Consider the following 27,393-nt stretch of genomic DNA (forward strand, 5'->3'; position numbering starts at 1 on the left):
GACCTGGTGGATAAAGCCCTTGCTCCCGCTGCTAGTCCCAGCCCTGCCTTTTTTTTTTTTTTTTTATCATAACACATGTCAACATCTGCCATTATATATATTTTACTTTGTGTATTTTGTTTATTCTTGTATCACCAGCATTAGAACCGTTTCTGGCACAAAGTCATACTCAATTCATATTTGTAAAACTGGATAAGTGAATTATTGATGAAACATATGCGCTAACCTAAGGAACCTATAATATATATATATATACACACACATATATATATAGATGCTGTATAATATTGCTTTTGTAGGAAAATGTTTTCAAAATTCCAAATAACAAACTTCCAAGCCAACTTGAAAAAGATAAGCCATATGTAGGTGATTTTCTCTAACTAAAGTATAGACAACAATAGATTAAGAAAAAAAAAAAATAAAAGATCTTTCTAGAGGACATGTGTGCTCTTGGGGAGAGAGAGAGAGAAAGAGAGAGCAAACGTGCATACCCCACCCCTCCAGGGAAGGAGGGAGAAAGTCACACTATATAATTCCTTCTTCGTTTCTCCTTTTAGGATTTTGGACATATATGCACACATTCCCAGCATTTTTTCAAAGTGCTGGATCTGGGACTCGAACCACATAGTTGGCTTATGGGATCCCCTACCTTTACCACCATATCACTGGCTGGCCCCTAATTTTTATTTTTAAACAACCTCTCTGGTTGCTGCGGGAGAGAATGGATTGAATGGGAACAAGAGTGGGTAGAAGAAATCCAATTAAGAGGCTATACAAATAGGAGGTGGATGTTATGTAAACTGGTGGCAGAGGGAATATGAAAATGAGATGACCCATATTTGAACCCTGAGAAATAATCATATAAGAATTGTACAGGAAAGTGTGATATTAAAGCCAAAACGTGGCTCATAAGGAGAAAATAATCAGTTGTATTCAAACTCAGACAAGTTGAATTAGATTGGAATGAAAAGTATGCTAAATTGATAGGGCAGTTTGGTGGTTATTTTTGACCTCTACAGTAGGAATTTTGGTGGATCCAGAACTATGTTGAACTAGACCGGAGTGTATATATAGGCTATTTCAATGGCCACGTCATTGCTGAAGACAGCTAAATGGTAGATGAGAAAGCATCTACTTTAAAAAATCCTTGAAGATCTACAAATTATTATCAGGATAAATCTATAGAGAAGTAGAGTACTGGAAATGTTTTTACCCTGAAGATCATTATGGAATTTGGGAAGTTTGAAGAGTTAAGCTTTGTAGAAGCTTCCCCAAACAGGTAAAAGACACAAGTCGGCCGAAGATGGAGATTCTTTTTTTCTTTTTGAGAGGTTTTCGCTATAGGGCGCGTGCGCTTGCCAGACAGAGACATAGAGACAGAAAGCAAGAAATGACCCCCCAGGGGGGATGGTCACGCCGCAATCTCTTCTCCTCCATTCTCCTCTTGGGATCTTGGGCACGCACGCACACGTGCCCAGTGTAAGTTTTAAGCCACCAGGTCCGGGACGTGAACTGCGGTCGACTACGTGTGAGTCCAGCTTCATAGCCATTACGCTCACTGCTGATTCCCAAGATGGAGATTCTAATAGGAATCCTTTTCCTGTTAAATTGGTACCCAAAAAGAATACTGTCTAAGTGAAAGAGATCTTAACTTGCTTTCCCACCTTGTCCTCTGAGGAACTACAAAGAATATTTTCCTAGTTGTGGTGAGCAGAATAGGGAGAGAAAGTTAGAAATTGTAATCATATAGCCCAAATTCACACTACCTGGGTGAATGGAAGTAACCACTAGTTGTAAATTCAGAGTGATTGTGACATGTTAGCTTCCCAGGTTATTAGCATAAGGAAATGTCGATTTGTGTGTGTGTGTGTGTGTGTGTGTGTGTGTGTGTGTGTGAAAATACTCATTATCTTAGACTTCCCAAGGTTTTTACCCAAATTAATTTCATAAAGAAAGTAAACAGCTCACAATGTTAATAAAGAGGAAAGTGAGGTCCCATATGTGAGACTAAGTAACATAAAGCAGAACCATTAAAGAGTGGAATTAATTTTTAATTTGCCGGAGGGTACACACACTCACTGGAGAGAGACGGGAAGAGAGAAAGTCAAAGTGAGTAAGCACCCCAGAGGAATGACCTTGCTGCAGTCCCTTTTCCACTCTCCTCTGAGGACTTAAAGCACACATGTACATGTGCCCGTTGTGTTTTTGAAGCACCAGGTCTAGGGCTTGAACTAAGCATTCTACCACGTGAGATCTAACTGCTTTAACCACCATGCCAACTGGCTGGCCTGATAGTGGAATATTAAGAAGAACGTGGAATAACTATGTTTAAGGAAATAAAAATATGTGCAAAGACAAAAAAATTCTAAAGAGTAACTGCAGGACTTCTGGAAATAAAAACAATTGGGATTAAATTAAGACTCAGGTGACAGGATTAACAGCAGATTAGACACAATTAGAGAATTGTGAATCAGAAGACCGTTCGAAGGAAATTATTCAGAAATTGGCAAAGTGAAGCGAAAGGATAGAAAATAGGAAAAGAGACAGAATGATTTTCCACATAGTTTTTCTGTTGTTTGGTAAGTTTCAAATCATGTTGTATAATTTTTTAAAAAAATAATTATTTAATTTTGTTTATCCATTTATTTATTTTAATTTGACAGAGAGAGATACACAGAGAGAGAGGAAAAGTGAGAAAGCAAGCCACCAGGTCTGGTATTCGAACTGTGGTTGGCCATGTGGGAGTGCCCAGCGCCTTAACCACCACACCACCTGCTGGTTCCCCCCACACTTTTTTTCCCCATGTTGTATAATTTTACATGCAGAGCTATTACAAAGCTTTTATTTTTGGTAAAAGCTATAGAATGATAAGGTAAATTCTGGAAGGAGAGGAGAAAGAATTAGATCAGAGTTTATTATTATTTTCCTTTTTTATTTGCTTAAAGTGTATATGCTCTCCAGAGAGAGAGGAAGGGAGGGATAAGGGAGAAAGCACCTCCAGTAGGGCATGATCATGCTTCTCCATTATTTAGTCCTTTTCAAGATTTCACTCAAGTATGCACATGCACTTGGCATGTTTTTCAAGCTGCTGGAGCTGAGATTTAAATCATGTGAAATCCAGCTCTGTTAACCACCAGGCAATGGGTCCAGCCCACTGGTTTTTTTTTTTTTTTTTTCCTTATTCGCGATAAAGTACGTGTGCACACACATAAGAGGACAGATAGAGATGAGCACCCTACTTGGTCTGGTCACACCATGGTCCCCGTCCTCTACCCAGCCTGTTGGATGCAGGTTACTGTTGTGTACCCTTTCATATGTCAGGTTGACTAGGCCAGGGATTTGAATGGTGGTGGCCATGCGGGTTCTGGTCTCTCCCTCTTTCTCTCTCTCTTTTTTATTTCTTTTTCTTTTATTTTTTGGTAGGCACTTGCATTGGTTATTTGTTGTCATGTAACAAATAACCCAGAAATTTCTGACTTAAGACAAAGATCATTTAATATCTTACACGGTTTCTGCAGGTCAGGAATTCAGGAACAGGATTAGCTAGAAGATTCTGTTTCAAGGTCTCTCATGAAGTTATAGTCAAGGTACAGCCTCTGTTGAGAAGCACATTGCTGTTGTGCTATGCAACCAATGCAGAATCTTTTTTTTTTCTTTCAGGTTTTGTGTCAGAGCGCATGTGCCGACCAAAGAGAGCCAGGGGTGGGGAGGTGGGGCAAGGTAGGTGAGAAATCACTCCCCAGGGGAGATGGCCACACTGCAGTCTCCCATTTCATCAGGATTTTTTTTGGACATGCTTGCACGTGCACCTGGTGTGTTTTTCAAACTGCTGAGTCTGGGACTCTTAACCATGCAGTTAGCCCAAGTCATCCATGTGAGATTCAGTGCCTTAACCTCCACACCACCTGCTGGCCCAGCCCAGAGTTAATTTTAAGAGGGTAATAACTAGAACCTTTACAGAACTGAGGAATAGTACCACATTTGAGCAGCCACAGAAAAAAGATAACTTTTAAGAAAGAGAAGTTAACTGGGGCCAGCAGGTGGCATGGCGATTAAGGTGCTGGACTCCCACATGGCTAGCTGCAATTCAAGTCCTGGACCTGGAGGCTTGTGTTCTCACTTTCCCGTTCTTTCTCTGTCAAATTATAATAAATAAACTAATTCTTTTGAAAAAAGAAAAAGAGACAAGTTACTAGACTAGATGACTAATAGCTGATTTTCCAGCAGTAACAGATGAAACCAATAGACAGTAAATGATAGGTTTAATGTGCCAAGGAAACTTAACTGCCAATTTATAAGTGTATATCTTGTAAAAATATCCTTCAAATAAGAAGGTGAATACAAAAAATTAGCATCAGTAGAGACATTTAAGGAAGTCCCAAAGGTAGAGTCAAGGTGATTACAAATGCCAGAGATACAGAAAGAACTGCAGAACAAAACAAATAAAAATGTGAGGAAACTTGAATGCATATCAACTAAATAACACAGTTATTATGTCTGACCATATTTAATATAACAATACAAACTAGAAGAAAACAGTAAATTAATCTGACATTTAAAGGTGCTTCAACAGATGTTGCTAGATTAACTGGATATCCACATGCAAAGGGGGAAGGTATTAGGCCTCTTCTTTCACATAACTTAAAAAAGTAAATTCAAATAAATGATTGAAATTCCTAAATGATTTGACATGTGAGGGCTTATTTCTAGGCTTTTTCTGTGGTCCTGTGTATCTTCATGGTAACCCCATAAATATTTTGAGTACTGTAACTTTGTAATATGTTTTGAAATCCAAAAGCGAATGGCCTCCAGCTTTATTCTTTTTCAAGAATGTTTGGCTGTTCAGGGTCCCATGACATTCCATATGAATTTTAATATAGATTTTTCTATTTCTGCAAAATATGGCCTTGGAAATTTGATTGCCATTGCACTGAATCTATAGAATACTTTGAGTAGTAATAGCATTTGCAATATTAGGTCATTTATGGACATAGGATAGCATTCCATTTATGTAGTATAAGTTTTATTACTGTATAATTCACATATAATACAGTTCACTCAAGTATACAGTTCAAGGATTTTTCATATATCGAGTTTCACAACCATTACCACTATCCATTTTAGAAGATTTCCATTGTCCCAAAAAGAAACTCGGCACCGATTAACAGTGATTCCACATTTCTTCCTAACTACCTGCTACAAGTCCACCTCAGGCAACCATAATCTGTTTTCTGCCTCTATGAATTTTCGTACTTGGGACATTTTGTATAAAATGGACTCATAATATGTAGTCTTTTGTGGATGGCTCCTTTCAGTTACTATCTCTGTAACATATCAGTGCTTTATCTCTTTTCATTGACAAATCCTCCATAGTATGGATGTACCACATTTATTCATTCACCAATTATTACAAACTGGGGGGGGGTGTTTAAATGCTACAGTAGGGGCCAGACAGTGGCTTAGTGGTAGAGCATGATGCTCTCTGAGGCACCCATGTGAGAAGGTTGCCTATTTGCATCCAGAGACATCCTTGAGTACACCAGCCATGATCCAGGCTGGGAGTAGATCAAGGCATTAGGTTGGGGGTTCTATATCTCTCTCTTTCTCTCTCTGTCTCTCACATGTGCAACCAGTACAGTTTTTTAAAGGGTGGAATGAACATCTGTGTACAAGTTATATGTAGATATTAGTTTCTCCTTGTTACATAAGAATGGATTGCTGGCTCAAAGTATAACTTTATGCTTAACACCAGACTGTTTTCCAAAAATATGTACAATTTTACATCCTCACCGACACTTTGTTAGTACATATAGAAATTCTAGTGAATATGAGGTGGTAACTCACCTTGATTTTGATTTTCATTCTACTGATGGTTAGTGATACCAAACAACTTTTCATGTGCTTATTGCCTATACGTGTGTCTCCTTTGAATAAATGCCTATTTCAAATTCCTTTCTCATTTTCAAATTGGGTTAATTGTCTTATTAAGTTGTAAGAATTCTTTATACATTATAAATTTAAGTCCTTTATCAGATACATGATTTGTGAATATATTCTACTAACCTATTACCTTTTTTTTTTTTTTTAAAGATTTTTGCCATAGGTTGCATGCTCTGTCTGGAGAGAGACAAAGAGAAAAGAGAAAGTGAGAAACCACTCTCAAGAGGGATAGCCATGGGAACCAGCAGTTAGCATAATGGCTATGTTGCTGGACTCCCACGTAGTTGACCGCGGTTTGCGCCCCAGACCCGGTGGCTTAAAACTCAAGCCAGGCGCGTGTGCGTGCGTGCCCAAGATCCTGAGAGGAGAATGGAGGAGAAGGGATTGCGGCGTGACCATCCCCTCTGGGGGGTGATTTCTCGCTTTCTGTCTCTATGTCTCTCTGTCTGTCTGGCGAGCACACGCGCCCTATAGCGAAAACCTCTCCAAAAGAAAAAGAGGGATAGCCATGCCACAATCCCTTCTCCCTTCTCCTTTTAGGATTTTTGTCCTGCATACACACACATGCCCAGCATGTTTTCAACCCACTGGGTCCAGAACTTGAACTACAGAGTCAGCTGTGTAGCATGTTAACCACCACCTCCTGGCCCAGTTATCTTTTTTTTTTTTTTTTTTTTAAGTATACTTTATGTTTTAGAAGTTTGATTCACAATAAAATTGGGTGGAAAGTTCAGTGTGTTCTCATGTACACCTTACATCCACACTATCAATATCCTGCACCAGAGTGATGCAGATTTACAGTTAGTGAACCTACAATGGCAGAGTTGAGGAAATTTTCTGCTCAAGGGGTGCCAGAACTGTTGTGCCCCTTTCAATTACAGACAAAGGCAGACCTTTCAATGGAAATTTTAAACAAGTAGAATCAAGATTCTGAAGGATTTCTTCAATGAATTGTAACAAGAGAGATGGGTGACATGTGGTTTTACTAGTAGTATCCTGAAGACAACGCACAATCAGTGACTATGAAGAGGCGGAAGTGGTTCATTCAAAATGAAAGTAGACCGTAAGAGGAAAAGTCAATGGTCAGAGCTTATTCAGGACACTTCGGTATTTTCCTGTTGACTTTCTAGAAGGCCAAAGAAAGATAGCAACTGTTTGTTATGAGAGCATTTTGAGAAAGCCAAAGCTTCAGGGTCCTTCACAAATGTGACAGTGTTCCTGCTCATTCCTCTCATCAAGCTAGGAGAATTTTGATATTACATAAACCATATTATTAGTGGTATTAAGATTAAAAATGAAAGAGAAAAAATAATAAATGCCCTTGTGCTTAGAACTGATTTGGGCTCAGCTGGTGGTCTGGTTAAGGCACGGGATCCACCATGGCTTGCTTACTCCTCAGTTTGAGTCCTGGGCCCAGTGTCTTGAGAAGCATGCTAGGTTTGTGTGTGTGCATGCCCAAAATCCTGAGAGGAGAGTGGAGGAGAAGGGCCTGCATCCTGGCCATCCCCTGTGGAGGTGATTGCTCACCCCACATCCCCACCCTGTCACCCACAGGTGCACATGCCCTACAGCAAAATCTTTAAAAGAATGATTTTTTCATTGTTGCTAGAGAGTATGTGTGCTTGCCAGAGGGAGAGAGCGCTCCTCCCATAGAGAATAGTCCTGCCACTATCCTTCTCCCTCCTTTCCAGATTTTGGGCATGCATGTGCTCCTGGCATGTTCTCAAGCCCCCAGGCTGGGGACCTGAATTGTGTAGGCAGTCGTATGGGATCCATCTGTCTTAACCATCAAGCCACAGAGATAGCCTACTGGTATGTTTTTAAATAACTCACCATTCAAAGAAGAAATCAGTAGAAATAAAAATTTTATATTGAATAATTGAAGTTAAGAGCTATAATTAAAGCTTTAGGCACAAATCAAATGTTAGGAAAGACATTGTAATTAGAAGTTAATCAGTATTTTGCTGCATAAAAAAACATCCAACTTATCAAAGGGTAAAAGCAAGAACTTTTCACTCCCCTTAGCATGCGTTGGTGCTGAGTTGGCTGTTGCAACCCTATGTATGTTTAGTTCTGCTCCAGTTGTCTGCTCATTTAAAGGGAAAACACTAGTCCCTGTATCATATGCTCATTCACATTTAAAGTGGGAAGAACAAGAGGCTGAGCCAAATCTTAATTAGGACGAGCCCTGTAGCCTAGTAGTTAAAGTACCTGTATCCTATAAGGCCATTGTTGTTCAAATCCTGGCTCTGGTGGCTTAAGAAAACATGCCAGGCATGTGTGCGTACATGCTGAAATGGCAACAGGATGGATAAATGGAGGAGGGATTGCAGCGTAACCATGTTCTCTTTCTGTCTCTCTCTAGTGAGTGCATGTATGCTCTCGTAATTAAAATTTTTTTTAATTATATTTGTGGTTTCTGCTTATATTTGCTTTATGTCCATTTGTCACAAAATAAATCATGACAAAACCTTTGAACTGGGTTTGAACAGATGTTCTCAAAATGCATACGACTGCGTAAACATAATCCTTTCATCTAAGGAACTGGAGCAGTGACCAATAGTACAGTCTGCAATAATACTGATCTCAAGGTGTTAGAAAAAGATTTAGCAATATAAACTCATAAAAACACTTGGACGGAAGGAAGTAGTTTACTTTGTTTTTGCTTTTGTTTTTAATGACAAGGGCATGTATGAGAAAGAGAAGCACCTCACAATGGGGCCTGGTTGTACCATGGTCCTTTCTATTTATTTGGAGAGATTTTTGCTATAGGGCACTTGCGCTCGCCAGAAAGACAGGGAGACAGAGACAGAAAGTGAGAAATCACTCCCCAGGGGGAATGGCCACGCCACAGTCCCTTCTTCTCCATTCTCCTCTCGGGATCTTGGACACACACACACGCACACGCGTCCCAGCCTGAGTTTGAGCCACCGGGTCCGGGAGTCGAACCACAGTCGACTACATGGGAATCCAGCGACATAGTCATTACGCTAACTGCTGGTCCCACCATGGTCCTTTGTTTCCACTTTTTCATTCTGTCAGTATCCTGGGTGCATGTATACACATACGTGTCCGGCTTATTGCTGCTTGGACTGTGATTAGATAGTGGTTGGCCTTGTGGGATCCAGCTCCTTCTGCACAGTCCTTAACCACTGAACCAAAGGGCCTGCCTATAGCAGATTTTAATGAATTACAGCTAACACAAAGTGGAGGATTTTTTTGGGGGGTGGGTGTTGCCATAGTGTGTGTACATTCACCCTAGAGACATATAGGAAGGAAGGCGAGAAATCACTCCCCGGGGGGATGGCCACACTGCAGTCTCTTCTCCATTCTCCTGGGATTTTGGGCACACATCTGGTATAATTTTCAAGCCTCCAGGTCTGGATCTTGAATCATGGTTGGGCTATGTAGGAGTTCAGTTTCTTAACCATTATGCTATCTGCTGGCTCCACAACAGAGTATTATACTAAGACTTTTTATTTATTTATTTTTTAATTGCCCGTGATTGTCATACCCCAGTCCCTTTTCTTTAGTTTCTCCTTCCTGTCAGGATATTTGGACTACAATCACATGCATCCAGCATGTTTTTCAAGCTGCTGGGGCCAGGATTTGAACCAGGGCTAGTCATTTGGCATCCAGCTCCTTTAACAACTCAGTTACGGGACCAACTCAAGGCTTAATTTTTTGTTTTTTGTAAAGACTGAAATTTACAAAAAAGGAGAAATGGATGTTTCGTTTGGAATAAAATGTAAGATTTAATTTGTCTGCAGAAATTTAAAGATTTAGAATAATTTTGATCATTTCAGAAGAAAGTTGTTGAAAAATAACTTTCCAGAACTGAGTGGAAAAGAAAGTCTAAATAGTAGTGTGATTGTTTTACAAAGAAATCCTCAAATTATGGTAACTAGATCTATATATGTAATTTTTATGCATGTCTTTCTATTGGAATTAAAAATTTTAGCCACGCACAGAATTTTTTCAAAGGATGGAGCAAAGAACAGAGCACATGTTTGTTGAACGAATAATGGCGTGGGGAGAAAATACTTCATTAGAAGGCACAATTTCGGTACCTGAATGATACATGAATAAGAAATTAGAAATTAATAAGAACATGATGAGAGTCAAGCATTACAAGAAACACTGTGTGTGTGTATGTGTGTGCATGCCTGCCTAAAATCTGAAGAGAATGAAAGAGAAGGGATTGTAGTTTGCCCCCCCACGCCCCCAAGGGATGATTTCTCACTTTCTCTCCATCTCTGTCTCACTGGTGAGCATACACACCTTATAGCAAAAATCTCTCAAATGAAAGTAAATTTTAAAAAATTAGTCAATGAAATTCACATTAAGAGACTGAAGAAAGGTGATCACTTTTGAATAAATACAGAAAATGCCTTCTGTAAAAGTCAATCTATATACCTGAGAAAATTTTTAGCAACCAGGAGGTAAAAGGATGCATTTGAGAGACTCACGTGCAACCACTCTGCTCAAGATCCTGCTCTCTGCCCATTGTAGGCTCATCACAAGTTGGCCCCTGGACCTTGGAGCTCCAAACATAAGTCTTTTAACCATGAACTGATACTAGAATGTCAGACCAAAATTAGAAAAGATGGATTGTTGTGTTGAAGCTTCTGGTACCACCAAACAGAAGTGGGCTCTGGCCACCAGGAGAATGAACAGAGTAGACAGTGACTCTTTGCCCTGAGCTAGCTAGAACCACAGAGAGTATCACTGATACAAAGGGTGTGAATACTCAGTTATGCCATCTGCGGCGACTTGCGAAATGACTCCCTTTACCTGCCTCCTTGTTACAGTGGTGCAGCCAAGCCTGAAGAATTGTATACATTTGAACATTTTTTCCCTGTGGAGTAAGAAACTCTTCAAAGCCAATCTGAAGCTTTCAGGAAGTTCAACATCAGAAGAAATACTGAAAACGACTGATTAGAACAACTGCAGCTTCAGCCATAGAAGAACTGATGTTTTCATTGTCAAATGAGAGGCCTAATACATATGGTTTTTAGACACCCTCATCAAATTCAAGCTCAGAAAGTGATTAACTGGCACAGTGCTTTGGGAACTGGGGTTCCATGTCAACATCAAAACTGCTGAAGCACTTCATCTGCTTGACTTAAAACAAAGGTAGTTTGTGGAACTTAATTTCAGATTCTATGAAGGCATAGATCACTACATATAATCATACTAGCCTTGTGCGTAAGTGACTTCTAAATTGACCTGACTATGGTAACAGAGGGATGTGAAAGCCTGTGGGAAAAGGATGATTGAGATAGCAAGTCACAAGGCTGAAGATCTCTTAAGAAAACGGCTGCCCGTGGCCAATGGCAGGGAAGAATACCGTAAGCTGGGTTTTCTGCCCATCTCCTTGCCTCCAGCCCAGACTTTGGACTGCCAGTCAAAGCAGAGGAAAATTCCCTAGCTGTGTGCTATGCAGATAGTGCATTTTGTACATGTCATAGCTACTGCTGCTATTCACTTTTATTTTGAGAAAGTAAGCAAAAATTAAGCTTTGCCCTGGCATGGGCATGAAGCCAGATGTCAGTATTCCAGTTGTTCTTGTCTTTTAAATAATTATTTTAATTTTATTTATTCACTTATTTTAATTTAACCGGAGAGAGTGAGTTAGTAAGCCACCAGGTCCAGGACTTGAACTGTGATCAGCCATGTGGGAGTGTCCAGTGCTTTAACCACCACGCCACCTGCTGGTTCCCATGTTGTTCTTGCCTTAAGCAAAATTGTAAGGTGATGGCCAGATTGAAGGGTGAAAAATGATACACACGTATATTTTTAATGTTTACATAGGGCATGTGCACTCAACAAAGAGAAAGTGAGAAATCATCCCTCAAGAGGGCATGGTCATGCTACAGTCCCTTCTTTTGGGATTTTTGGATATGATGGGTGTATGCTTTACTCGTTTTTCAAGCTGCGGGGGTCTGGGACTTGAACTGTGCAGTCCAGTTTAAGACATTGAACTGGACATTCAGGATCTAGCTTCCACAACCACTATACCAACAGCTGCCCTCCCCCCTTTTTTTTTCCAAGAGATTTTTGCTATAGGGCACATGCACTCACTGGAAAGACAGAGACAGTGAGAGAGAAAGCAAGAAATCACCCCCAGGGGGATGCCGACCCTGCAGTCCCTTCACAACTTTCCCTTTGGGATTCTGGGCGCACATGCACACTTGGGTGGCCTAAGTTTCAGGCCACCAGGTCTGGGACACTAACTGCAGTCAGTCCTGTGGGAATCCAGTTCCTTAACCACTGCACCACATGCTGGCCCTGATGTTGGCATTTTTGAAGAGTTCAGGCCAGTCGTTCTGTATCTTAGTTCAGTTTTGTCTGATATTTTCACATGATTAGCTTTAGGTTTAATTTTTAAAAATTTTTTATGATGGCATGTACATACACATGCAGAAGTGGAAGGTTAGAGGCATGAACACTTAAACAGGATCACATCACATCCTAGTCCCCTTTCCTCTGCACTTCTCAGGATCCTTGATGCTCATGCATATGCCCAGCATGTTTTCAGGCCAATTGAGGGATTCAAACCCTTGGCACTGCATTGTTTCCACCTGTATTACCACTATACCATAGTGGTTGTGCCGGGTTAAATATGACAGGAGCGTTATGTAGGAGACGTGACATCTTCAGTGCATCACCTCAGGAGACATGTGAGGTCAGTTACAGAATTGGTGATGTAATGACTATGTCACTAGACTACCATGTAGTCAACCGCGGTTCGAGTCCCAGACCTGGTGGCTTAAACTCAAAACTGGGCATGTGTACGTGCGTGCCCAAGATCCCATGAGGAGAATGGAGGAGAAGGGATGGCAGCATGGCCATCCCCCCGGCGGTGATTTCTCACTTTCTCTCTCCCTCTCTTTGGCGAGCACGCCTACTGAGAACAATTTTCTTTCCTTTTTTTTTTTTTCTTTTTTTTTAAAGGTTTTTGCCATAGAGTGTGTGTGCTCAGTGGAGAGACAGTGAGAGGGAAAGTGAGAAATCATCTCTGAAGTATGGATAGCCTTGCTACAATTTGTTCTCATCCATTCTCCTGGGATTTGGGGCACACACGCACACACACACTCTTCCATCCAGAGTGATTTTTGAGCTGCCAGAACCATACTGGAACTATAGTCAACCACATGGGAGTTCAGTGTCATACCCACCACACTTCCTGCTGGCCCCACAAAAGTAGGTCTAAAAAGATCTGTGTGAAAGCACAGTAGAGCTAACAAGACATTAAGGCCTCATGTGGTCAAATTTGGAACATGTAGGAAACCTAGAGAAACAGACTGCAATTTGGGTCTTTATTTTCCTTAGAGGCATCTGTTAAAGAGATTTTAAAAAGGAATTATGGAACTGCAGGGGGGAAAAAATTGGAGTTCAGAAAAGAAGGACCTTCAGTAAACATTCTAGTCTTTGGGAACTCTGAGGTGGGTACAGCCTAGAAATTGGGGTGAGTAGAAAAAGACCTGCTTCTAATAGAGTTTGTTTCTTTTCTTTCTTATTTTTTTTTTTAAGGTTTTTATTATAGGGTGTGTGCACTCGCAGAGAGAGAAAGTGAGAAAGCCCCATGGGGAAATGGCCACACTGCAATCCCTTCTTCTGTCCCAGCTGCTTGAAAGTCACACCAAGCACTTGTGTGTGCATGCCCAGAATCCCAAGAGGAGAACAGAGAAGGGATTGCAGCATGGCCATCCCCACTGGGGCTGATTTCTCTCTCTCTCTATGTGTATATTATACTTTACTGAGTTAAATTCCAAGCAAAGCAAAAACTTCCTGGCAAGTTCACACAACATAGAGCAAACTAATAAATTTGTGTGTGTGTGTCCCTGCTCACCAAAAAATTTTATAAAAATATATAGTGGGACCAGCAGTTGGCATAATGGCTATATCACTATAGTCGACCGCGGTTCAAGTCCTGTACCCGGTGGCTTGAATTCATGCCAGGTGCAAATGTGTGCATACTCAGATCCTGAGAGGAGAATGGAGGAGGAGGGATTGTGCTATGGCTCTCCCCACTGTGGGGGGTGATTTCTCACTGTCTCTGTCTCTGTCTTTTGCCTATAGCAAAAACCTCTCTCAAAAAAAGGAAAGTTTGTAGTAACTTATTATAGATGTTACCTGGAAAGGACTGAAATGCTCATCAACAGAAGAAAAAAATTTAAAACTATTATGGCATATTCATAGAATAAAATTGAGCAGAGTTTGGGGCCAGTAGGTGGTGTGGAGATTAAGGTGCTCGAGTCTCACATGGCTGACTTTGCAGTTGAAGTTGACCCAGAGGCTTGAAAATCATGCCAGGCACATGTGTGTAGATGTGCACCCAAAATTCTGAGAGGAAAATGGAGGAGAAGGGACTGTGTCATGGCGGTCCCCATGAGGGGATGATTTCTCAGAAAAAGAAAAAGAATTGAGCAGAGAGTAGACAAATGTATTCTGTAAAGGGTTTTATAATAAATATTTTAGATATTGTCATTTTGGCAACTATTAATACTTAACTCTTCAATTGTAGCAATGAAGCCACTATAGACACTATTTTTTACATTACATTTATATATATATATATTTTTTTTTTTTTGAGAGGCTTTTTCTATCGGGTGCATGCACTCACCAGAAAGAGAGAGACAGAGAGACAGAAAGCAAGAAATCATCCCTCAGGGGCGATGGCCACACCACAATCCCGTCTCCTCCATTCTCCTCTCTGGATCTTGGGCACACATGCACACATGCCCATTGTGAGTTTAAACTATCAGGTCGGGACTCGAACCACAGTCAACTACATGGGAGTCCAGTGACATAGCCATTACGCCAATGCTGGTCCCAGTCATATGTATCAAGTTTTTTTTTAATTCATGATAGTGCATGTGCATTCATGAGAAAGAGGGAGACAAAAGGTCTTGTCATGCTGCAATCTCCTTCCCCTAGTTTGTCAGGATCTTGGGCACATGTGCATGAACCTGTGTGTTTTAAGCTGACCCAGGAATCTGAATCTGCTGTTGGCTCTCTGGCTTAAAGCACTGCAGTGATTTGTTACTGGCTGCCCCACCAGGCTGTGCTGACAATGTATTAACAGAAGAGTGTGGCCATGTTCCAGTAAAGCATTTATTATTTTAAATGATCTTTTTTTTCTCATTTATTTATTTATTTGCACCTTACCCATCATGCCACCTGCCGGCCCCAGTAAAGCATATATAAAGCAGACTTTGTCCATAGGGAGCTGCAGTTTTGCTGACCTCTGCTGTAGAGCCACAAACTATAGTTATACACACTTACGTGGATGAATCTCACAGTTTTTTTCATAAAAGGACCCGTATCTTTTTTTTTTGTTGTTAGGTTTTTGCCATAAGGCAAGTATGCTTAGCAGAGAGACAGAGGGAAAGTGGGAAATCACCTCCTGGGGGTTGACCATACCACAATCCCTTCTCCTCCATTCTCTTGGAATTATGAGAGTGCTCACACTCCCAGTGTGAATTTTCAAGCTGCTGGGTCCAGGACTTCAGCAGCAGTCAGCAATGTGAGCTTCCAGCATCTTAACCATCACATCATCTGCTGGCTCCAAAAGAACCCGTATCTTTTGATTTTTTTTCCAAATTTCAAACACAGGCAGAAAGGATCTATGGTATTGATTATAATAAGGACTCATAAGGACTAGTTATTATAGTAATGGGAATGGGAATGAAGGGTGGTTCTAGGGTGCTAGTAATCCCTTTACCTGAATGGTAATTACATAGGCCTGTCTACTTTGGGTTGCTCACTGATATGTATATTTGTGATAGACTTCTCTAGTTGTTTGTATATTGTATTTAAGTGAATTAGTTAAATTGAAAACAACAACACTGCTTCCATCAGAGTAGAATGTGTTGTATTTGGCATTTGGTAAATATGATTGTTTATTGAATTGGGAGTTACTAATAGCAGAGTGTATAGCAGGGTAAGGGACAGTGAAGAGTGAATAAAGACTTGTTCAGGGGGTTGGCAGGTGGCATGGTGGGTAAGGGTGCTGGACTCCCACATGGCTGACCATGGTTCGAGTCTCAGACCTGGTGGCTTGCCTTCTCACCCAACCTCTCTCTCTCTCTCACTCTGTCACTCTCTGGTCACATTAAAATACATAAATAAAGTTGAATAAAATAATTCTTTTAAAGGAATAAAGACTGGTTTAGCTTGAAGAGTTTATTGAAGGTTCTTGAGGAAGCAATTTTGGTGCAGAGGCAGGAGCTGAAGCAGTTATTCAACATACTTTAATGAAAAGAAGATAAACACTATAAAAGGCTAACAGGATCTAATAAATAGAAGATTGTATTAAGAGCAAGCCACTGGGGACCAACAGTTAGTGTAATGGCTCTGTCACTGGACTCCCATGGAGCCTACCACAGCAGTTCGAGTCCTGGACCTGGTGGCTTAAACTCACGCTGGGCGCATGTGCGTGTGTGCCCAAGATCCCAAGAGGAGAATGGAGAAGGGATTGCGGCATGGCCTTCACTAGGGGTGATTTCTCGCTTTCTATCTCTCTATGTCTTTCTGTCTTTCTGGCAAGCATGCACACCCTATAGCAAAAACCTCTCACACACACACACAAAAAAAGAAGAAACAGCAAGCCACTGTAACTATTTGGTAATTATGATATTCAGTTTGCTTTCATCTGACAAAAAAACTTTTGTCATTTATTTCTGTTGTGTGCGGGTGTTGGATATTGGTTGCCCTGTTAAAAAGTCATGTGTCGGGACCAGCAGATGGTGTAATTATTACATCACTGAACTCACATGTAATCGACCGCAGTTCAAGTTCTGTACCTGCTGGCTTAAAGTTCATGCTGGGCACGTGTGTGTGCACGCCCAAAATTCTAGAGGAGAATGGAAGAGAAGGGATTGCAGCCATCCTCCCTGGGGAAGTGATTTCTTGCTTTCTATCTCTCTGTCTCTCCAGCGAACACACGTGACCTATAGCAAAAATCTCTAAAAATCTCTTAAAAAAAATAAAAAAGGTCATGTGACACAGGGGCTAAGGTACTGGACTCCCACATGGCTGACCATGGTTCATGTCCTGGACTCGGCGACTTGAAACTCAGCGACTTGAAACATGCTGGGCACTGTGCATGCATGCCCCAAATCCCAAGAGGATAATGGAGCAGAAGGGACTGGTGGCTGGTCATCACCCCTGAAGGGTGATTTCTCACTTTCTATTTCTCTTTAAAAAAAAAAAAAAAACTGTTAATTTTACATAGTGTATAAGTGATACAGGGTTTTTGGAGAAAACTTACAAGAAGTAATAGAGTGTAAGCAGTCCCTCAAACTTTTTTTGTTTTTAATTTTAGATTTTTGCTGTAGGGCATGTGTGTTCACTGGGGAGACAGAGACAGACAGAAAGTGAGAAATCACCTACCAGGAGTGATGGCCATGCTGTAATTCCTTCTCCAATATCTTCTTGGGATGTCGGGTATACATGGAAATGTGCCTGCCGTGAGTTTTTTCAGGTTGCTGGGCCCAGGCCTTGAACCTCAGTTAACTACATGGGTGTCCTACAACCATTGCACCATTTGCTACTCCCAAATTTTATCTTATTTTTTTTAAGAATTATTTATTTTAGAGAGATTTTTGCTATAGGGTGTGTGTGCTCGCTGGAAAGATGGAGACAGAGGGACAGAAAGCAAGAAATCACCCCCCACCACCACCACTGGGTGACCACACTGCACTCTCCTCTCCTCCATTCTCCTCTCGGGATCTTGGATCCGCTGTGGGAGTCCAGCGATATAACCATTAACGCCATCTGCTGGCCCCTTAAGATTTATTTGATTTTATTTATTCATTCATTTATTTAATTTGATCAGAGAGAGAGACAGAGAAAGAGAGGGAAAGTGAGAAAATAAGCCACCAGGTCTGCTATTTGAACTGTGGTTGGCCATGTAGGAGTGCCCAGTGCCTTAACCACCATGCCACCTGTGGGCCCCCCAACCCTTGTTTTTTATGCCACAATGTAGACCAGGCATGGATGGTTTTTATGCATTGTGGCCAAATGACCTTACAGTAGAGATGGCCTCCACCTCTGTAGTGATCTACATATTTGTAGGACAACGCAGGGAATGTCCAACTGTGTAATAGGTGGGGATGGGTCCATTCTTCCTTTGACCCAACAACTCAAACCTTACTAAGCTTCTTTGTTGCTAATCTAGAAGGGGTTTCGAAATTTACCTCCAGGGCTACCCAAATTTATTTTTTATCCCATGTAGCCCAGAACTAGAGAATGAAGTGAAAACTTCTTGAACTGGTTGTTATGAAGGGTCTTCTATTAACCTTTTTCTACTCCTTGTGAGATCTTTTACCACTGACTTTACACGTATTTTCTCATTTACTTAATTACTTTTTAATCTTCTCATCTTTATTCACATTACCTAATCTAAAATCCCTTTCTCTAAATTCTCATCCTTCAAGAGCTGCTTTGGTCCAGTCTTTTCTGTTAATGCCTCCTTGACTATCTCAATTCTTATACCAATTGTCACTTTTCATGTACTACCTAATATTATAGATTTTTGTGCATTTTTTCCCCATTCTAGCTTATAAATTCCTTAATGATAGGGAACATGTATTAGATTACTTTGTAACCTTTCATTCTAGTCGTCTGGTGTTTAAGTGCTCAATAAATGATAAATGATTAGTATGTATGTCCTTATAATGTATTTTAGTTATAAAGACATTCATAGTATTTTAGGGTTTTCTACGTCTCTTTTAGATTCTGAATATTGTTATTAAGTATAATGCTAGTCTCTTTATTAAAAAATCTTTTTACTCTGCGTCAGTTAATCCCTGTTTTAAAATGTTTTGAGATTGGTATCAATTATTGTCTGTTGATTACTAGCCCGTTTAGTAATTAGATTCCTCCATTCTACTTCAGCAAGAAGTTGAGAACTTTAAGAAGCTAAATCTCATTAGTAAAGAGCAGTTTGAAAACCTAACACCTGAACTTCCGTTTGAACCAGACCAAGAAGTTCCTGTAACATCTTCACAGTCCAGGCAAGGTAGGTAAATCTGCTTTTGTGTAAGTGCCTGCATAGTATTAAATCAGTTCTAAATTGTTTTAAAAGATTGCTTTTTTTTTTTTTTCTTTATCTGTAGAAGAACATTAGATATCTGGTAAAAACCTGAAATTTTAAGATTTGGTTTTTGATGAACTCAAAAACATTTTAGAGACTTAAAAATGCTGATAATAAATTTGATGAAACAGCCTTTTACTAAATGTACAAAGCTTGAATATCTCCTCACTCTTTTTGTTGTTGTTTATAAGCCAGAGGGTGTGTGCACTAGACAGAGGAAGACAGAGAAGTGGGGAGAGAGAAAGCAACTCCCCAGGGGGAGGTTATACTGCATGGTCATGCTGCCGTCCCTTCTATATTGTATACTCTTTTCAGGATTTGGGACATGCATGCACATATGGTATGTTTCTTAAGCCACCAGTTCTCGGACTCAAACCATTCAGTTGGCCACGTGGGATCCAGCTACCTTAACCACTAGTCCATGGGCCAGGCCCCTTAAGTATTTATTTAGGTGCTATTGTAAATGGTACTTAAAATATTTTTTTTCCAGTCCATGACCTAGTGGTTAAGGGAGCCAGAGCCCACCTGGCTGACTTCACGATTCAAAATCTAATGCTGGCAGCCTGAAAAACGTACTGGGCACCTGTGTTCGTGTGCCCCAAATCCCAACAGGATAGAGAAATGGAGAAGGGATTACAGGATGACCACACTGCGTTAAGTGATGCTTGTTCCCTCTTCCTCTCTTGTTATCTCTCTCTTGCAATTGCATGTGGCCTTTGGCAAAGTACAAAAGTTCTTTTCTTTCCACTTGTTTATTGCTGTTGTATGCTGTAGAACTCTCCAATACGTTGAACAGGAGAGCTGAGATGGAAATCTTGTGTTGTTTCTGATTTTAGGGAGAAACATTTAGTCTTTTACCATCGAGCATGATATTAGTTGTAGATTTTTTCCATAGATGCCCTTTATCAGTTTGAGGAAGCTTCCTTTTTCTTTTTCCTTATCTTTAGAGGTTTTTCAAGCTGCCAAGTCTGGGACTCAAACTACAGTCGACCATGTGGGAGTTCAGTGCCTTAATAAGCACCACGACATCTGTTGGTCCAGACCTTTTTAAAAATTTTTAAACAGCCTTTTTAGGTAAAATTTATATACCATTAAATTAGCCCACCTTAAGAGTCATATGATGAATTTTAACAAATATGTAGAGTTGAACATCAGCACCACAGTCTAGTTTTATAACAGTTCCATCATGCTTAGAAGTTCCCTTTTGATCATTTGTAGTCCCAATACTTACCATTAGCCTGAGGCAACTAGTAGGTCATCGGGAAAGTCTTGATGTATTTTACTGTGTTTTTCTGTGCAAAAATGCATCATAACTTTTCCTGATGACTCAACAATTACCTGCTTTCTATCTCTGTAGTTTTATACAAACCAGAAAAGGAGAGAGAGACAGGAAAGGGACAGAGATAGGCACTTTTTTTTTTTTTTTGAGAAGTCTTTGCTATAGGGTGCGTGCACTCGCCAGACAGAGAGAAACAGAGTCACAAAGCGAGAATTCACCCCCCAGGGGGGATGGCCACAGCGCAATCCCTTCTCCTCCATTCTCCTCTCGAGATCTTGGGCACGCATGCACATGCGCCCAGTGTGAGTTTAAGCCACCGGGTCCGGGACGTGAACCGCGGTCGACTACGTGGGAGTCCAGCGACATAGCCATTGAGCTAACTGCTGGTCCCAAAGACAGGCACTTTTGACAGTTGCACTGTGGCATGATCTTGTGCTCCAGGCTTCCAGTTAGCTAGGATTACAGCTGTGTGCTCCCGTAGTGTTCAGGTTGGCCTGGGAACCAAACTCATGCCTCCTGTGCAGCTTCGAGTCTCCCAAGTGGTGTACTACCTGTGTGCTGCCACAGCTGGGCCAAAATTTTATAGAAATGTAATCATATGATATGGTAGTCATATACCTGGCTTCTTTCATGAAATATAATATTTTGAGGTTCATTCTTGTGATTGGATGTATCACTGCCTGGCTCCTTTTTATCACGAAGTAGTAATCCATAGTGTGGATATTCTATATTTTGTTTATTCATTCAATAATTGATGGATATTTGGATTGTTTCCATTTTGGGCTATTATAAAAAATGTAATTATAAAAAAAAAATGTAATTATGAACATTCATGTCTAAGATATGACCTGTGATTTTGATTGAAAGAAAGCTGTGATATCTAGATGATATTTATATACCACCTCAGGTTTATAGTTTATTAATAACATACATTTTCTTGTCCCATAATTATATATATATTTAAATACTAATTTGATATGTATGTTACATATTATGTTCTTAAACTGTTTTTGATCATTTTGTGTCAAAATATAGTAAATTGGGGAATCAGCAGTTAGCGTAATGGCTATGTCACTGGACTCCCACATAGTCGACCGCGGTTCGCGTCCCGGACCCAGTGGCTTAAAACTCACGTCGGGCACGTGTGCGTGTATGCCCAAGATCCTGAGAGGAGAATGGAGGAGAAGGGATTGTGGCGTGACCATCCTCCCTGGGGGGTGAATTCTCGCTTTCTGTCTCTATGTCTCTCTCTGTCTGTCTGGCGAGTGCACGCGCCCTATGGCGAAAACTTATCAAAAAAAAAAAAAGGTAAATTGGTACATAATACGCTATAGAAATTGTATAAGCTTTTCCTTTTCAGATAACCAGAGAGCGCTATAGATCTTAGTCTTTGCATAATTGTTATTATCTACTCTTACTGGTGGGTAAAATTCACATCGAACCAACCCAGAAAGAAATAAACACAAAACAGAAATAAAACTTAATTTTGATTTACATTCAGATACAGATAAAAGTAGAGAGAACTGACTATGAGCCTCCCCCTTACCCATCTCATCTAATTTCAACAATTGTTAATAGTTTTGTTTTTGTTTCTTTATCTGTACCTTGCACCTTCATCTGTTTTTGGTATTTTATATCAAACCTCTGAATCATATAATTTCTTTTGGAAATACTTGATTGTATTTTATGAACTGATAAGAACTTAAAAAAATATGTGCGTATGTGTATATATGCATTTTTACAGTATTATTAGTACACATAACAAAATTAACGTTAATTCCATGATACCTATTTTTTTGAGAGATTTTTGCTAGAGGGCACATGCTCTTGCCAGAAAGACAGCAACAGAGAGACAGAAAGCAAGGAGTCACTCCCTGGGGGGATGACCACACTGCAATCCCTTCTTTTCCACTCTCCTCTCGGGATCTTGGGCACGCACGCACACGCCCGGCGTGAGTTTTAGCCACCGGATCTGGGACTTGAACTGCAGTCGACTACATGAGTCCAGGGACATAGCCATTACACCAACTGCTGGTCATGTATTTTTTACTTTTTTTAGAGAGGCTTTTGCTTTAGAGCACATGCACTTGCTGGAGAGAGAGAGAGAGAGACAGAGAGACAGAAAGCTAGGAATCACCCCTTCCCCCACCCCCCAAAGGAGATGACCATGCTGCAGTCTCTTGTCCTTCATTCTCCTTTAGGGATTTTGGGCATGCACATGCCCAGTGTGAATTTCAAGCCACCAGGTCTAGGACTCGAATGCGATTGGCCACGTGGGAGTCCAGCAATGTAACCATTATACCATCTGCTGATCCCAATATCATCTGTTCTTCAGTTAACGTTTGGTTGTCCTCGATTGTCCAAAGTATAGCTTTTTGAGATGGTTCATTTGAATCAGGACCACCAAGTAAGGCGCACACATTGCATTTGATTGGCATGCTACTAAGTCACTCTTAGTCTATAAATCCACTTCCCGTTTTCCCAGGCCAATGATTTGTTGAAGAAACTAGTTTATTTGCCTCAGAGTTTCTAATGATGTAGCTTTACCAGATTGTATCTTCTTTATATCATTTAACCTGTTTCTTTATCTCTCATATTTCTTAGGAAATAGAAATAAGAGCATTTAGATATAGAGGGTTGAGTATATACAGGTTTTGGGGTTTTGTTTTCTGGTGGCAAGAGTATTTCTTAGGAAGAGTGATTTATTTCCTACTGTTCCACAATATGTCTGTCAGTCTCACTTTTACTGATATTATGATTGGTGATTTGGTTTAAGTGTTGTCAGCCTGATTCATTCATTATAAAGTTTATTTAGTTTTTTTTTTTTTTTTTTTTTAATTGTGGGGCATGTGTGCATGCCAGAGAGATAGAAAGGTGAAGTGAGAAATCACTCCCAGAGGGGATGGCCACACTGCAATCCCTTCTCCTCCATTCTCCTCTCTGCATTTTGGTCACACATGCACATATGCCCAGTGTGTTGTTCAAGCTGCCAGGTCTGGGACTCAAACCTCAGAGTCAGCTATGTGGTATCCAACCCCTCAATCAACACACTGTCTGCTGGCCCTGGTTTATTTAGTGTTTTAAAGTTAGAGAGGATGCGTGTGCTCACTAGAGAGAGAGAGAGAGAAAGAGATCAAGATCAACTCCTAGGGGGATGTGGTCACACTGTAATCCCCTTTAACTCCATCTCCCCATCCTGTCAGGATTGGGGGCATGCATGCATACACATGTGGTGTGTTTTTCAAGCTGCTGGGGCTGGGATTTGAACTGTAGTCATCCATGTGGGATCTGACTCCATTTGCACAGTGCTTCAGTCATACACTACTGGACTCATGCAAATTGCTTAATTTTTGACTGGCAAGACTAAAGTTTGCTCCTATGTCCTTATGACTTATGCTAACATTTTTTTTAACTTCTTTATAGTGCAAGATTTCCTAGGCTCATATTATACATTTTCTGCTCCAGTTTTATTTCTTTGAGGAGGCCTAATTAGTAGGAAGTGGAATTTAGAGACTGTAATCTGGGTTCTAGAAAGCTTACTCGTTCTGGGTTGTTGCTACTACTAGATCTCTGAATATTTCTTTTACCAAAGTACTGTATTTAACATTTTTTCCAGTATATGCTCAGTCTTTTTGATGAAAAGCACTGCATTAACACAGTTCAATTTAAGCATTCTTTTGGTGAGGAATTATTTTTTTCCTAGACACGGTGGTAGACACCAGTATTCAATAAGATTGTGGCTCTAGTACTCGGCATGATGGACACAATGAGACTTGCTCTTAGCATCTACTAGGATGATGTGTAAGAAAATAAATTTACTTAAATGAAAAATAAAAGGATGAAAATAACTTGGCAGGAAGTGTTCAAGAACTGCTTCATGTTCTGTGTAGAAGAGCGAAGAGATGAGTGCAGCTCGGTGTACGAAAGCTGGTGAAAAGAGACTTCAGACAGCAAAAGACATGAAGAACAGGGAGCGATGAAGCAGGAACATGTGCTGTGGTTCTCTTTGGGTCACGAAAATTGAACAGAATAACAGCAGATGAGACAGTATCAGGGAAGTCTCCGATGCCAAGATAAAGAGCCTCGTCTTCCTCTGGAGGCAAAGGGAAGCACTGAAGGATTTTAAGTAGAAATATGAAATGATCTAACATGCTCCTCAGAATAGTCGTTCTGGTAACAAGAAAATAGCAAGTAGATATGTTCACCTTTGACTTTATAGACTTACACCTAAAAGAATACTTGACAGAGAGTGGGCACTTCATACTATTTGTAGAATGAAGGAAAAAAAAACCAAAACCAGACGTTTATTGTATGAGTTAAGAGAAGTTGCTAAGTCTGAAGAAAAACTGTAGAAATAAAGCCTGTATTTTGTCACTACTACATGATTCATCTGCTGCCCTACGCAGTATCTTACCGTAAGATTTTCATGACTGGTACCTTACACAACACACTAGAAAAATAGGATTTGAACGGCCAGCTCACAGAAGAAATCTGAATGGTAATTCGATAGATGAAAACATGCTCAGCTTCACTAGTATGAACCAAGGAAATGCAGATGCCATTTAAATCCCATGAGATGGAAAAAGTGTTTCAGCGGGTCATGTAAAACCTGTGGAATTATCACATGTTGCTGGTGGCCATGTAAATCAGTGAAGCCATTATAGAGAGCAGCTTGACATTGCGCGTTCGGTAAGTTAGAAGATGCACAGATCTTTTGATTCAGCATTTCCACTCAGATGTAACCCCTAGTGTAATTTCCGTATGTTCAGCAATGTTGATTGTAGCATTGTTGAGTAAACCAAAACTTTGGAAGTAACATAAATGTCCATCTGTAGGAGGACAGATAAAGCCTGATCTTTTTACCGATTACTGTAAAGCAGTGAAAATGAACAAAACCCCAAGCTATATAAATAAAGCATAAAAAGGTTTTAAAATTATATATGCATGCTATGTGTAATATGTGATGTCACTCATATAAAGTTAATTATGCAGAAGTGTTTCATATATGTAGTAATGGATCAAAATATTAAGTTTAAGTACTTGATTATCTCTAAGGAGGGAAAGCAGAAGGGAAATCTTATACAATGGACTTTGGTCTGTCTTTCTTTAAAAATAAAAATAGTATAGCAAAATAAAATTTTGTAATGCTAAATAATAATTAAGCAAGTGTTTAATATTTTATTTTTGCTTGTATATTTCAAATGTCTCTAGTGAAAAATCCTTTGAGCTGAGAAAACTTCAGAATTATCTTTATTTTGTTAAAGCAAAATATTTTCCTGGCACCAAAATAATTTTAAGAACGTTCTGTTTTGCAGAGTTGACTGATGAATCAGCTCAGAAGCTGTTTGATACTCTAGAAATAACTTCAGCAACAGCGGCCTGTTCATTGCCCACCGCAGTTCCAGAATCTCCTAGGACTCATCCAGCAAGGACACCTAAAACACCTCGAACACCAAGATTACAAGATCCTAACAAAACACCGAGATTTTATCCTGTTGTTAAAGAACCAAAAGCCCTTGATGTAAAGGTATACAAGACAGCCAGTCTGCATTTTACATCCTTTAACGTTACACAATGAGACTTTTTAAAAAATCGTATTTTTTAAAATGTGCATTTTAAATCATGGAATTCATTTTAAAATGGCATTTTACCACAGTGATGTTTCCTCAGGTTAGGAAATAATTTCTTTAGGGGCCATCAGGTCCCATGGTGGTTAAGGGTGCTGGACTCCCACATGGCTGACCACGACTTGAGTCCCAGACCTGGCAGCTTGCCTTCTTACTTCCTCTCTCTTGCTCGCTTGCTCACTCTGTTTCTCTCTGGTCAAATTTAAATAAAGAAGTGAATAAAGTTAAATAACATAATTATTTTTTAAAAAGGAAATAGCTTCTTTATAATTGCTACTATAATTGAATACAATCAGAAATGTTTCTAAAGAATCATACATTGATTGAAGTTGCATTTCCTTCAGCCCAGGAATTGCAAATCTAGCAAAGGGCCCTGTGTGTTGTTTTGTAACTTGAATGTGAGATGTCTGAGTTTTGTGACTTCATATGATTTCATAATGTGCCATCCACAGTATGAAAATGTTTGACTTGGTGTACAGTCAGAGGGTTTTAACTTACTTGTGAAGTTCACACTACTGAAAATAATTAAGAATGTTTGACTTCTTTTTCCGTAGAGTCCAAGAAAGAGAAAAACGAGGCATAGCACAAATCCCCCTCTAGAGTGTCATGTCGGTTGGGTAATGGATTCCAGAGATCACGGGCCGAGAGCATCCTCTGTCAGGTACCATATTTATCAAATATTGCTTTTTTGTTCTTGATTTGAAGTTTTTTGAAAATAGTTACTAATTAGGTATTTGGGAATATTTTTAAATATATATGTTAGCAAATTATAGGGCAGCAAAAATAGTAAAAATAAGCCAAAGAAAGGGACATAAGGACAGTTTTATAATAATTAATAGTTTTGTAGGACAATTTTTTTCCATTTAATTTTTTATCAATTATAGACTCTTAGATTTATAAACTATTTATAGTTTACAAAAGGTATTATCTTTTTTTTTTTTTTTTTTTTTGGAGAGGTTTTTACTATAGGGCATGTGCACTCGCCAGACAGACAGACAGAGACACAGAGACAGAAAGCGAGAAATCACCCCCCAGGGGGGATGGTCACGCCGCAATCCCTTCTCCATTCTCCTCTTGGGATCTTGGGCATGCACGCACACGTGCCTGGTGTGAGTTTTAAGCCACCGGGTCCGGGACGCGAACTGCGATTGACTATGGGGGAGTCCAGCGACATAGCCATTACGCTAACTGCTGGTTCCCTAAAAGGGATTATCTTTAGAAAGGTCCTTAGTGGAATTTAATAAGATCTTAGTAGATATTAATTGGGGAAGTTACTATGCCAGGCAATCTACTTAAACTATGTAAAGAACAGGGTAACAAAGCACATTCTCTTCTTCTTTTTTTTTATTAAGAAACAGTTTGTTAAAATTTTCCATCTTATTTCATTTCTGTAACAGTTGATATCTGGCTGTCCTTTGTATAATGCAGAGTAAGAACTTTCC

The 27,393-nt window shown here is 40.0% G+C and overlaps 1 protein-coding gene across 8 annotated transcripts in view; it reads left to right on the top strand.

Moving 5' to 3' along the window:
• LARP1B (La ribonucleoprotein 1B) overlaps window positions 1-27,393 on the top strand; it is an 84,627-nt gene that overhangs the window by 44,437 nt on the left and 12,797 nt on the right. For 5 of the 8 annotated variants that reach the window (XR_003550161.1, XM_006153147.3, XM_027773690.1 and 2 more), the window contains 4 exons: window positions 3,661-3,720; window positions 18,847-18,970; window positions 25,640-25,851; window positions 26,506-26,612. Coding sequence is in view for 7 of the 8 variants with exons in the window: in XM_006153147.3 (XP_006153209.1) it covers window positions 3,661-3,720; window positions 18,847-18,970; window positions 25,640-25,851; window positions 26,506-26,612 (503 nt within the window). In the remaining variant the exon portion in view is untranslated. Of the gene's footprint in view, window positions 1-3,660; window positions 3,721-10,751; window positions 10,785-18,846; window positions 18,971-25,639; window positions 25,852-26,505; window positions 26,613-27,393 lie in introns of those variants that run through there. The other 3 variants (XM_006153149.3, XM_006153150.3, XM_014589586.2) reach the window with 2 other exon arrangements.

Source organism: Tupaia chinensis, unplaced genomic scaffold (genome assembly GCF_000334495.1).
Source record: "Tupaia chinensis unplaced genomic scaffold, TupChi_1.0 Scaffold000362_1, whole genome shotgun sequence".
In the NCBI taxonomy this organism is placed as follows: Eukaryota; Metazoa; Chordata; class Mammalia; order Scandentia; family Tupaiidae; genus Tupaia; species Tupaia belangeri.